We start from the raw sequence: 12341 nt of genomic DNA on the forward strand, positions 1-12341 counted from the left end.
GTCACCCGGCCGATGGACAAGGCAGAACACAGAGACAGGATGGCTTCCTGTCAGGAAAGGGGTCAGACTGGCTGTTCCACCTGCACACAGAACAGGTCACACGAAACACTGGATAGACTCGGAGGGAGGAGGAGTCACAATTGATGGAAGAAAATCAATGATGTCAGCTGTGCAGATGACACCCTCTCACGGGCAGAGTAGCCATGATTTGAAACCTCTGATAAACGTGAGAAGAACATGCCCGAGTAAGACTGCATCTGAACATCAGGAAGACAGAAGAAATGCACAACTTCAACATAGCTAATGAAGACATTGACATTGTTAGAGCTGTTGTTGACCTCGGTTCTGTCCTCAGTTCCCACGGAGACAGCAGCCAAGAAATCAGGAGAAGGCTGAGACTCAGAAGGGAAGCAGTGGAAGAATTAGGGAAGATCAGCAGGAGCACAGACGTGTCCTTGGAGTCCAAGAGTGAGACCATCCACACCCTCGTCTTCCCAATTACCATGCACTGATGTGAAAGTCTGACAGTGAGGACGATTGATAAGGAAAAACGGATTCATTTCAATACAGTGTTTGAGGAGAGCTCTGCAGAGAACCCCGGTCTCAGAGCAAATGAACCCTGAAACTTTCACTGGGGCAGAATGACAAAACTTAAGCTGTCCTACCTGGGCACATGGTGAGAAGGCAGGTTCTATGGGAAAGACAGTCATGCTGGGGACAGAGAAGGCTGCAGGGAAAGAGGAAGACCACACATGACAGGGATGGATGGACTCCATGGAAGAAGCCACGGCTGAGTCCCCAGGGATGAGTAGGGCTGTAGGAGAGGACACTGTGGACACCACTCATTTATGGGGTCTCATTTATGGGGTCTGCAGGAGTCGTAACAGACTCAGAGGCATGTGTGTAGCACACCCATAGTAAGAAGAGCAAGTAAATGCAATATTTCAGTATTTGAAAAATTATGACATGCAAAAAATCAGGTCTGTATCTTTGACATGATATGTGATGGTCAGTACAGTACGTATCATATAATTCATATATGCAGTGTGTTTGTTGTTGGACGCCTTCTGCACTGTGTTACCTTTGAACAGAATTATTCTGAAGGGGTTTCTAAGACTCATGTTCCACTGGGTATTAGCAAGTATATTTGTATTCTGTATTTGAGCATAGGAAACTCTTAACCTCTGGATGCTTTAAGTGCACGGGGGTTGGAACAAGAGGGATGTGCTTTGGACTCGGGCTCTGTCCCCGGGAGAAGCTGAAATTCTGTTTTCTGTTACGAGGAAGTGCTCCCTGGGCTCTCGACTGTCAGGGGTGCACATTCAGTGCATACGTTGTAGCTGGTGACTTAGCCACACAGCTCTATTTCTCTCACGATGGCGAGCTCAGGCCGGGTTCCCCCTCCGGGCCGCCTCCCCGTGGTCCCCATGCAGCCACACCAGCGCTTGTCTCCTGTTCCCTGTAGAATGGCATCACCCCTCTGCACGTGGCCTCCAAGAGAGGGAACACGAACATGGTGAAGCTCCTGTTGGACCGCGGAGGCCAGATCGATGCCAAAACCAGGGTGAGTTGTCCGCACCTCCGGTTCCTGCCGCGGTGACTTTCCATGTTCTGGTTCCGTGTTCACGCGCCCTGAAATGCTGGTCCCTAGACACGGGAATGCGGGTGTTTTGGGGGACGTGGGCTTTCTGGGATTTTATTCAGACCTCAGACGATACTTAAAGGCGTCACTTTGCAAAAGGAGAATGAATATTTTTCTCACGAGTGCCCAGGAAAACACTCGCGTGCCCTGGGTCTTCAGGTCCTTGCTGACTAACTTGCTGGGAACCAAGGTCAAAGGGTTGGGCTCTCGCTTCTATGGCTCGGTCGGTTGTGAGTGTCAAGCTAGTAGGAGAGTGTGCCTTTTCCACGATACTACTCTCATCCACGTTGAACGGCTTTCACCGCTGACGCTTTGGGGCCAAAGCATTTCCCTCACGCGGTTGTGCTGAACCAGCCCAGCGGGGGCTTGGCTGGTTAGCAGGCAGTTACTCTATGCTGGCTGGTGTCCTCCGGGTTGGGGTGGTGCCCTTCCTGCATTCCTGTTGACCTTGTGAAGTAAGATAAACCACTGAGCGGTTACACACTCCCAACACGTAAGCAGCAAGACGGGTGGGAGAGGTGCGGGCTCTGAGGGCAGACAGATGACTCCCACCCGCTTTGCCTCCTCGTGGGCTGTGCCGTGTTGGACGTTTACGTAGCGTATCTGGACTTAGGCGAACAGTGGCCCCTGCCTCCTCGGCTGTGTGAGAATTAGCTCCGAGGTAGTATTATTATCATTTTATTTAACGTGGGATCGGTCACATGATGTAGTTCCTCACAGTTTGTTTGTTTTTGACACGATACCAAAATGATATGTCGTTCCTGGTTTAAACATGAAATGAGCCATTCTGTCCTGGTCCCCTGGAGCAGACCTGAACACTTTTCCACCCTGTGAATGTTTTTGGAATGGACGGTGTGGGAAGTGCGTGGAGGCGGTAGAGAGATGTATGTCCCTCATGGTGCTCTGTCCCAGGCCAGGGAGCTAGGGTCCCGTCCAGTGAAGGTCACGTTCAGCTCCCTCACACATCATGAGGTCTCCGGGGTTTCAGTGTAAGGAGTCCTGATGTCATAGGGCCACTGTGTCAGCCCCGACCGCATCCCGGTCTCTGGTGACCTCAGGAGACGTGGCTTTCCCGGTCTCCTTTGTCGAAGTTGCTTCGTCCTGAGTGCCCGTGTCCCGTCAGCACTGGGAGTCCCCAAGTGGCGGCACTGCCCCATGCCTGGACCCTGTGTTTCCATGGTCTCTGCCCCCAGCACGCCTTACCCGTGCTGCGCTGTGGGCGTGCAGACTCCGGTGCACCTTTTCCCTCTGTCTACAGCCGGGAGGGAGCTGGTGAACCTCCCCCAAGTGCCTGGCTAGCGGATGTCTCTCTTCACACACCCCTTGCAATCTCCGGGGAGATGAGGGCCCGTGCAAAGACGGCACTTTGTCCACACAGAGTACTTTTCTCTCAGCCTGTGTCTCGGGATCCACGCTCATTGTATGACCTCTTTTCTGGAGAATTCCTTCATGACTGAGTATTCCTTCATGATATTCCTTATTGATCATCCAGTGTTTGCTGCTTTCTTTCAAAGACTTCCAGTCAGCCCCGCCCACGCACACTTGCATGTCTGATTTAAAAGCTGAGGTCTAGGTGAAGGCAGAGCACCTTCACAGATGAAGTGCCGAGAAACAGAGAGAAACGGACGGTTGCGCCGGCTTTGTCGTTGGCCTGCTGTCCTTGCATACGTCGCGCTCACGCGGAAGCCCTGGTGTCTAAGCGCAGGACCTGCCGGGTTAGGCTCTCTCCAGTGTCGCCTTCAGACACAGCCGAGAACATGGATCTCACTCAGGCACCGGGGCAGTGAGGGCGGGTTTGGGCACTAGTGTGGGCACCGGGGGCACCTTCTGTTTATTTGCTCCTTGAACACACAGCGGTTCTGCCACGAACCCCAGCGATACAGCCGCTAACAAGACAGACCAGTTCCCCGTACTCACAGGGGTGCGAGTCCGTGGCACCCAGGTGACTGGGCTTGGCTGGGTGCTGGCACCCATGTCATCACCGGCCCCCTCTGCAAAAAAAAAGCTCTGGTTTTCATGGAGTCAATACTTCTGTACTTGCATCATGGCGGACGTGGAGTCGCTGGACACGGGATTGGACATTGGTGGCCATTCATCTGGGCGCTCTGCCCCAGACCCCAGGATTTCGTGCAAGCTGGACGCTGGTCCCGAGCCTCCCATAAGTTAACTCTCCCTCATCTCTGAGGACTAGGCTGTTAAGAGCAAGTAGGTGCTTTCCATTCCAGCTCTAACGACAAGGACTCGCGTCCTTACCAAAGGCCACACCAGATCAGGGCGGACGCGGACGTGGAAGTTAAGGACGAGGTCTGGAGCTGGGAGACCCATTCCGGAGCAGTGTTACCGGGTGACGACAGCAAAGAACTATGGTTTGCTTCTCCCTTTGTCTTTTGAAAATATAAAGTAGAAGTGCTTTTTCCTTGTATTTGACTGTCTTTACAGGGAATACCGTATAGAGCTTCTATGTATGGAATTTAAAATACTATACATAATATTCTTCCATTTCTATTTTTTCTATCCTAGAGGTCTCAGTTTCCCCTAGCAATTAAAGTAGTTCCAGATTTTCTGGATTTAGTGTATCCTGTTCAACCATGTCCCCTGGTCTTCTTTCTCATTGTTTTTCTCATCTATAAGCTTTTCATTATCTGGAGAAAAAACACAATATGGGGAGCCTTTGGAGTCATTTAGGAAGATCTACCCAAAGTTTCTCACCCACTTTCACCAGCTTTGTCTGGTTTTGAGACGTTTAGCATCATTGGCTCGGATTGGATGTCACCTCCTTGGAGAGCTTTCCACCAGAGCCCTGGTATTCACGGTGTCTGACACACCTCATTTTAATGTTGAAACAGCAACTTTATAGCTTGTTATAAATTATATTACTAATTCAGTTTTTATGAAAGGTTTTTTTTAAACTCGTTTATTATTTAAATGTGGCAGTAAGTCTGCATAAGGCTTACGGGTTTAAAATATTGAAATACATATCTTAAGGCAAAGAGTGGAAGTATACAGAAGATGTTAATTAAAGGAGGGTGAATGAAGAAATTAGTGCATCACGCGTGGGGCTGGTCATCAGCCTCAGTCATTGAAGCAGCCACAGCAGGGCCACCAGCGGTCGTGTACACGTGACAGGCTGGGCACCCCGCAGAGCCCTCGGCAGAAGCCACCTCTGTCGTATTTCCAGCAACGTGGGAGGAACATGCCGCTTCCTGGCTGAGAAAGTGCGAGGTCTCCCTCTGAGAGACGAGATGACCGGAGGGAGACAGGAGCCCGGCCATTTCCCTGGGATGCCCGGCTGTGTCTGAGAAAGCCTGTCTAACTCGCCACTTCCCGGGCCCGGCTGGAGGACCAGTCTGCGCAGAAGGCACAGAACAGGAGGGGACTGAGTGGTGGGAGAAGCGGGCACCATGGGCACCAGCAGGATAGCGCCGTCCTCTGATGTCGGCCAACTGTCCCTTTTCAGGGTTATTGACCTCGTGGTGTGATTGGAACTGATTTAGTGAAGAAAACAGGAACTCAGGGGAAGGAACCCTGTGTGTGTGTGTGGAAAACAATGGAACCTTCATACATAGTCTTAAAAATTTAATTGAAAATATTTTTAAGTAAAAAAAAAAAGTCCTTGGGTGGAAACCTTGATGAGGGTGTTTTTGGCAGTGAGCTATGACAGCTGGTAGGAGGGACTCAGATCCACACAGTCCTTCGTAGGCAGGGAAGCACGTGGGGAAACGTAGCATGAGAGCCAGTCCCCCCTGCCGAGCCTCGACGTGCTTGCGGGTTGGTTCCACATCCTCCTGCCATCCCGACAGTGCCGTGCGGGTGTCCGCATCCCCTCCCAATGAAGAAGAGTTCAAGTCACACCACCTTCTCTCGCGAATGTTGAGACAACTCCTTCCCCTGCTCAGCTTGCTGACAGGCTGGCCGAACATGGAACGGGGCAGAAACAGCCTTGCCCATCCTCTACATCGTGAGGCCCACCTCCAGGAGTCTCCGCGGGGGCTGACCCAAGATGCACACCCAGGGCTCTGTGACCCCGAGCCCACACGCAGCCCTCCCCCCAGCATGCCTCTGGGCTCGGTGCTCAGTTTCTAAAACTCTGCACCTCGCCGGGACCCCCGCCAAGAATACGCAAGGGTAGTCAGGCTCATCTGAGTGTAATATGACTTCTGAACAGCCGAGGCCCTGGGTCCCACAGGGTCCGGGGACCGATGTCAAAGCCATAAACCCTCCCAGTCGCTTTCCCGGTACTTCCTGTCCGGGCCTCTCGGGCAGACTTTGAAGTTCCTTGACATCCAAACGACAGTAGTTACGCAGTTCTTTTTCTTTTTCTTTTTTTCTGGAAAAGCAGCTTTTTCATGCTAGTTTCCAGATACCCAAACTGGCGAGGCCTGTTTGGTTATTCAGAGTTTTAAGACCAGCTAAGTCGATTCTGCAAAGCAAGGACTAATTATCAGTCAGGGTCCTTGCTGGAAACAGACGGCACTCAAATTTGATCATTTACCTAGAGCTCGTTCAAGGACCAGTTTATACCATGCGGTGGGCCGCAGGGGAGACAGTGAGCATTCCTGGGACTGGTCACCGCGGGTCTGGTCACCGTCACAGCCTGAAGGTCAAGGGGAGACCGGGGTGGGGAAGGCAGCTTTGGCAGGAGCGAGACCTGGCATGAAGGAGACGCAGCCAGACATAGGAGACCCGCAGAAGCTGCTTCCAGCAAAGGAAGCAAGTGACGGCTGCTTGGCCAACGCAGCCCAAAGCCAGAGGGTGGGGAGCCCACCTGTACCACCCAGAGAAGCCTGTGTGCTGAACGCCCAGCGGCATGGACAAGGGCAGAGCCTGGAGCTGGATGGGCAACTGCTCCAAATCCTGGGGAGGCTGGATTAGGAAGAGCGTGGGTGACGTGATTTATGGGGAGGATAGCAGAGCCCGGGACGTGGCCCTGGAAGCAGAGGCCCAGAGCTCCGGGTGAATAAGCAGCTTCAAACTGCTCTTGGCCGCCCAGCACCCCCGTTCTCCACCTGCTGCCTCCTCTCCCAGTCTCTCCGCCTTCGACACTCAGTTTGTGTTTTCGAAGTCTGAAGTCACCCCTTATGGCGTGTGACTCGGGATTTTATTTTCTCTCTTTCTGCCTGCTGTTCTTACGTTTTGCTTCATATTTTCCACGTGCTCTTGCTTGGTGGCCCTGCCGCCCCAAAGAGAAATGAAATCCAAGAGACGGAGGGTGTTTGAGATTGCTCTCGAGTCCGAAACTCCCCGTGATGCATCCGGTCAGAAGGTGCCACGCAGGACGTCACGTAGGCTCGGGCGCCAGTTGTATTTCCCACCATTTTCATGCTGCCGATGAATCGTACGTTTTTTTTATTTATTTATTTTTATTTTTGTATTTTTCTGAAGCTGGAAACGGGGAGGCAGTCCGACAGAATCCCGCATGCGCCCGACCGGGATCCACCCGGCACGCCCACCAGGGGGCGATGCTCTGCCCATCCGGGGCGTCGCTCTGTCGCGACCAAAGCCACTCTAGCGCCTGGGGCAGAGGCCAAGGAGCCATCCCCAGCGTCCGGGCCAACTTTTTGCTCCAATGGAGCCTCGGCTGCGGGAGGGGAAGAGAGAGACAGAGAGGAAGGGGGGGGGTGGAGAAGCAGATGGGCGCCTCTCCTGTCTGCCCTGGCTGGGAATCGAACCCTGGACTTCCGCACGCCAGGCCGACGCTCTACCACTGAGCCAACCGGCCAGGGCCAAGAATCGTACGTTTTTACCTCTGAGAAAGAATTGGGTCGTCTGTCGGTGGGAACAGGTGTGGAAACCTTCAGAAGAGTGTAAAAAATCACCCTTTCCTTTTTAAAGTGCTTCAGGGAGCATGTTAGAAACATGGGTGAAAGTAGTGACCGTTCGAGAGAATGCAGATGGATAAAATGAAGGAAAGAAGGACGTGTAGGTGAAAGTTCTGTTAGGCTGACCGCTGTGGAAACAGTGGGACAGTGGCATCTCTGGGGGGTCCCAAGCAAGGAGGACATTGAAGTGCAGCAATGTTCCCAAACTGTGCGAGGCGTGACCGGCCGCAGTGTGTCACCCTGAGCGCATGCCCGTGGGAGCCGGCCTCTGCCCCGTCCCCGTCTCTGTCTCTGTCTCTGTCCTGCTCGCTGCCGTGGTCCGTCTGGTTAACTCTCCCTCTCTCCTGCCTTGTCGCTAAGCTCACGGCGGTTCTCTCACCGACCTGTTGAGTCACCAGGACCGAGCCCAGGAAGACCCTCTCTTCGGGGTGGCGGGCGGCACAGTCTCACCATAAATGGACGTGACCTGAGACCTAATCCTGGCTCTTTGGCAGGATGGGCTGACGCCGCTGCACTGCGCGGCCCGAAGCGGACACGACCAGGCCGTGGAGCTGCTGCTGGAGCGCGGTGCCCCCCTGCTGGCGAGGACCAAGGTGAGTCGCCGCGTGGGGCGGGCCCCGAGGGCTCTCCAAGCCCCTTGCCCGTTGCCTCCCGTCTGCTTGAAATAGACCGTCAGCCATGCGTCTGCCAGGTACTCGGGTATGTGTGCTAGGCGTGAGGCATGTATGTGAAACTTTTAACATTATTTTAGAGCAACAGCCGCGTGCAGTGAGAGGTGTCGCACACGCCTGCCTTCCATTTGTTTCTGTGTTTTACCTGCTCCTGTCACTGCATATGGAGCCATGGGTGTGGCTGGGTTGTTAGCAAACGAGTTGTAAGCAAACATCGTGTGTGGATGAGACTACCTTACATTCTCAGGGACTGAATTCCTGTGCTACTCTGAGATGATGATAAATGATACATAGATTTATTATTATTAATAACAGAATGAGAAGAGGGGAGGCAGAGAGACAGATTCCTGCATGCCCCCCAACTGGGATCCACCCAGAAAACCCTCTATGGGGTGATGCTCTGCCCATCTAGGAGTATTGCTCAACACTGGAACTATTTTTAGTGCCTGAGGTGGAGGCCACAGGTCGATCCTCAGTGCCTGGGGCCAATTGCTTATGCTGAGCCTTGGCTGCAGGAGAGGAAGAGACAGAGAGAAAGGAGAGGGGGAAGGGTGGAGAAGCATATGGGCGCTTTTCCTGTGTGCTCTGACCAGGATTTGAATGCGGGACTTACACATGGTGGGCCAATGCTCTACCACTGAGCCAACCGTCCAGGGCCTTTAAGCTTATTTATTCAACTTTAAAATGTGAGTCTTGCCTCGGCTGACAGTTGTCAGTGAATTGCCCACTGTTTTTGCGTTCCTGATGTTGACCTTGAGAAGGGAGGCTAAGGCTGTTGGGAGCAGCCTTCTCCAAGCCCAGGTCATGTCTCATGTCAGAGCACAGGAGTTGTGGAAGTGCAGGACAGCCCATCTCCGCCTGCTCACCCGCCTCCTCTCCGATTAGAAGCAAGGGGATCCATGCAGAGAGAGGAAAGGATTGTTGGTTTCTACGGATAGAAGTGGATTCGGGTACTTTAAGTACAGCCGTCAGTTGCTTTGGGGTATCTACTGTCGTCTTGATAGTCGTGAGATCCAACTGAACTGCCACACGCCCCGTGCAGTCAGTCATTCACGAAACACATTATTTGTGTTTCTGCCTAGGAATCACCTAATTGTGAAATTAAACTTTCTGGCTTCCGTCTCTGCCAAGCACGACTGGCCATACGTTTAGACATCAGATGGAGGTTATGTCCCCTCCCCTGAGCCGTGCCACAGATGCAGAACCAACCTGGTTGTGTGTCTGCCTTGAAGGCCATGACTAACGTGGGCGTGTGGTTTTATCTTGGCACGCAGAACGGGCTCTCTCCGCTGCACATGGCCGCGCAGGGGGACCACGTGGACTGCGTCAAGCCCTTGCTGCAGCACAAGGCGCCTGTGGATGACGTCACGCTGGACTACCTGACGGCCCTGCACGTGGCTGCCCACTGCGGCCACTACCGTGTCACCAAGCTCCTTCTGGACAAGAGAGCCAACCCAAACGCACGTGCGCTGGTAATGCCTGGGACCCAGCGAGCATGGTGGGTGCTCGGCCCTCACAGCACCTGCTCCTCTCCCTTCAGCCGCCGGGCCGGGGTCGCGGGCGCAGGGCGGTGGTCGGGCCCAGGGCACACGTCTGTGGTGGCAGCCACAGGAGGTGGGAGCCCTTGGCAGTAGGAACAGTGTGAAGTGGGAAGTAGATGGTGACAACCGGAGGGTTGATCGTAAAGTGAGTTCAGATGCCCCCCTGTCGAGCCAGGATGAAGGCGAGGGAAATTGGCTTTATTCATGGCTGTTTGGAACACAGGGCCTTGCAGCGGGCACCCTCGGGCGGCGTGGTCACCGGGAGAGGCCGGCAGGAAGCTCAGGCCCATGCCCCGGGGGCATCTCGTGCACGCTGCCCAGTCCCCAGCAGCCTGTGTGTCCCCTGTCAAGTGCTGAGTGAGTCTCCGCGCTGTGTTGCCCTAATCTCGTCCCGCCAGGATGGCCAGCTCTAATTTACGCCTTCTCCCTAATTCTCCCGCTAAAAGCAGGCCCTTTCCCTGTGCATTTACCTGGTTTATGTCGGCTGGACGCGTCCCCTGTCAGTATGTAAGAGGATCGAGTGTTGTTGTCAGATGTTAAATCTTAGGTTTATTTAGACCTTTTCCACCCGAGACGACTTAGGCCTCCTTGCCTGGGATGCACGTAACAGTTCTGGGGGTATGTGCTGTTATGTGAGAGTATCTGTTTTCTCAGCAAGGAGGAAAACAGTCATTATCAACTGGATAGTGGTCAGTGAAGCTGCATAATATTGCGATTAAATAATCGGAAGTGTTTTTCCTGCTGCGTAGACACATGGCTATACCTGGTTTATTACATAGCCCCTCAAGGGGAAGTGACTTTAACACCATGAGGAACGGGTCATTGAGTGAAGGAAGATCACTCAGTTTCCAAAGAACTGAGGGTCTAGGACACTACTGACGGGTGGTCAGTCCCCATTGGCACCTGACGGAAGAGAGGTCGCCAGTCTGTATACAGGGATCATTGTTCAAATACAAGCGTAGTGCCCACTACAGCACATAAGGATTAAGCATGGGGCTTGTTAACAAATGTTTAATATTCCCCAATTCTTACACGTTAGCTGAGTGTGGAAAGTTCAAAAGGGCTTCGACATCTCCACGCTCCTTGGCCTCTGATAGCGATACCTACTTTCAGTTATTCCAGAAATTCTTCGTATCTTTCTTTCAAAATAATTATGAATGTAATCATCATGCCTTTGTAAAATATCTTTCGTTAACGTGTCTTACGAAAACCTTTTCTGTAAGAAATACAACTTGAAGTGATAGAATGCCAACATCATGATTTCAGCCAATATCTATACAACCTATCAAAATTTTAATATCGTGTTCTCACATCAAGATATAAAAAAAATTATCCATATCAATAATGACGTCTGCTGATTTGTGGCGGCCTCGCCCTCAAGAACACAGTAGCCACACTGCAATGTTCACTGAAGAGGCAGCCGTGCTCTTGGATATTTGAGGGAACACAGGGGAACGGTGTTATGTGGAGAGACGTGGCCTCCAGTCAGGAAGAACGTGCTGACCCCCAGGGGCAGCTCAGCCTTTCACGGCCGAACCTTTCAAGTCTCCCCGTCCTATTGTCCCTTGTGGACAAGCAGGCCCATGTCACTGTGTGCGTGTGTCTTCTCTGTCACCACACATGCGGCCTCAGTGCAGACGTGCCTCCCACGGGCAAGCTGGGCATTTGCCACAGGGTTGCCACAGTAACTGTGACCATGTCGCATGACTGCCCGCGTATGCCTGCATGCAAGCGGTGTGAGCGGCATTCCGCACGCCTCCCGACTAACCCGGTTGTCTTTTGCGCAGAATGGCTTTACTCCTCTGCACATTGCCTGCAAGAAAAACCGCATCAAAGTCATGGAACTGCTCGTGAAATATGGGGCCTCCATCCAGGCAGTCACAGAGGTAGACACTGTCCCAGCCTGTCACCGACACCCCCTCGCCCCCTTCCCCTCGCGCCCACCTGTCCACTCCACTGGAGTTGTCGATGGGCGGAGCTGCGCCGTGCAGGGGAGTAAAGCTGCTGTCACTCTGTTCTGCAGTCGGGCCTCACGCCAATACATGTGGCCGCCTTCATGGGCCACTTGAACATTGTGCTTCTGCTGCTACAGAACGGCGCCTGTCCCGATGTCACTAACATTGTGAGTATGGCTGGGGTGCAGGGCTGGCCCGATGTCTGTCTGTGTTCACGGTGAGCTTTGAGAGAGCCTGGGGTGGCCCAGTGCAGGCTGCAGGGGGGACTCCGCTGAGGATTTCGAGGGGGGGAGGTGGACAGTCCCAAAGGCTGTGCCGCGCATGGTGGCCGTCTGTCCGTCCGCTCTTTGCAGGCCAGTGCGGTGGACGTGCCGTGCCCCTCCCACACTGCCTGGGCTCCGACCCTGAGCAAGTGGCGGGGTGCAGGAAGCTCCTTGGGGCTCACTGTGTTGGGTTGAGTGAGGGGCATCCTAATCATCTCACATCTCAGGATAGGACCACAGCCGGTCAGGCCAAGGGGCTCACCAGGGGTCTACCGACCCAGGTTAGGCACACTCACTCGAGAATCAGACTCTGCTCCAGTGACGTGAATTTTCCATTTTCTGCCAACCCCCCCCCCCCACTTTTGACTTTCCGCCTTGATTTGGTTTTGTTCATAGAGGGGTATCCACTCGCCTGAAGCCTTCCTATCCCCATTCTCCACCCAACTGGGG

The 12341-nt window shown here is 53.4% G+C and overlaps 1 protein-coding gene across 49 annotated transcripts in view; it reads left to right on the forward strand.

Annotated features, from left to right (window-relative positions):
• Window positions 1-12341, forward strand: part of ANK2 (ankyrin 2) — a 380102-nt gene that overhangs the window by 270220 nt on the left and 97541 nt on the right. For 44 of the 49 annotated variants that reach the window (XM_066383813.1, XM_066383817.1, XM_066383818.1 and 41 more), the window contains 5 exons: window positions 1466-1564; window positions 7956-8054; window positions 9407-9604; window positions 11461-11559; window positions 11697-11795. In XM_066383813.1, the coding sequence (XP_066239910.1) occupies window positions 1466-1564; window positions 7956-8054; window positions 9407-9604; window positions 11461-11559; window positions 11697-11795 (594 nt within the window). The remainder of the gene's footprint in view (window positions 1-1465; window positions 1565-7955; window positions 8055-9406; window positions 9605-11460; window positions 11560-11696; window positions 11796-12341) is intronic. The other 5 variants (XM_066383829.1, XM_066384005.1, XM_066383823.1 and 2 more) reach the window with 1 other exon arrangement.

This window comes from Saccopteryx leptura, chromosome 1, assembly GCF_036850995.1.
Source record: "Saccopteryx leptura isolate mSacLep1 chromosome 1, mSacLep1_pri_phased_curated, whole genome shotgun sequence".
NCBI lineage: Eukaryota > Metazoa > Chordata > Mammalia > Chiroptera > Emballonuridae > Saccopteryx > Saccopteryx leptura.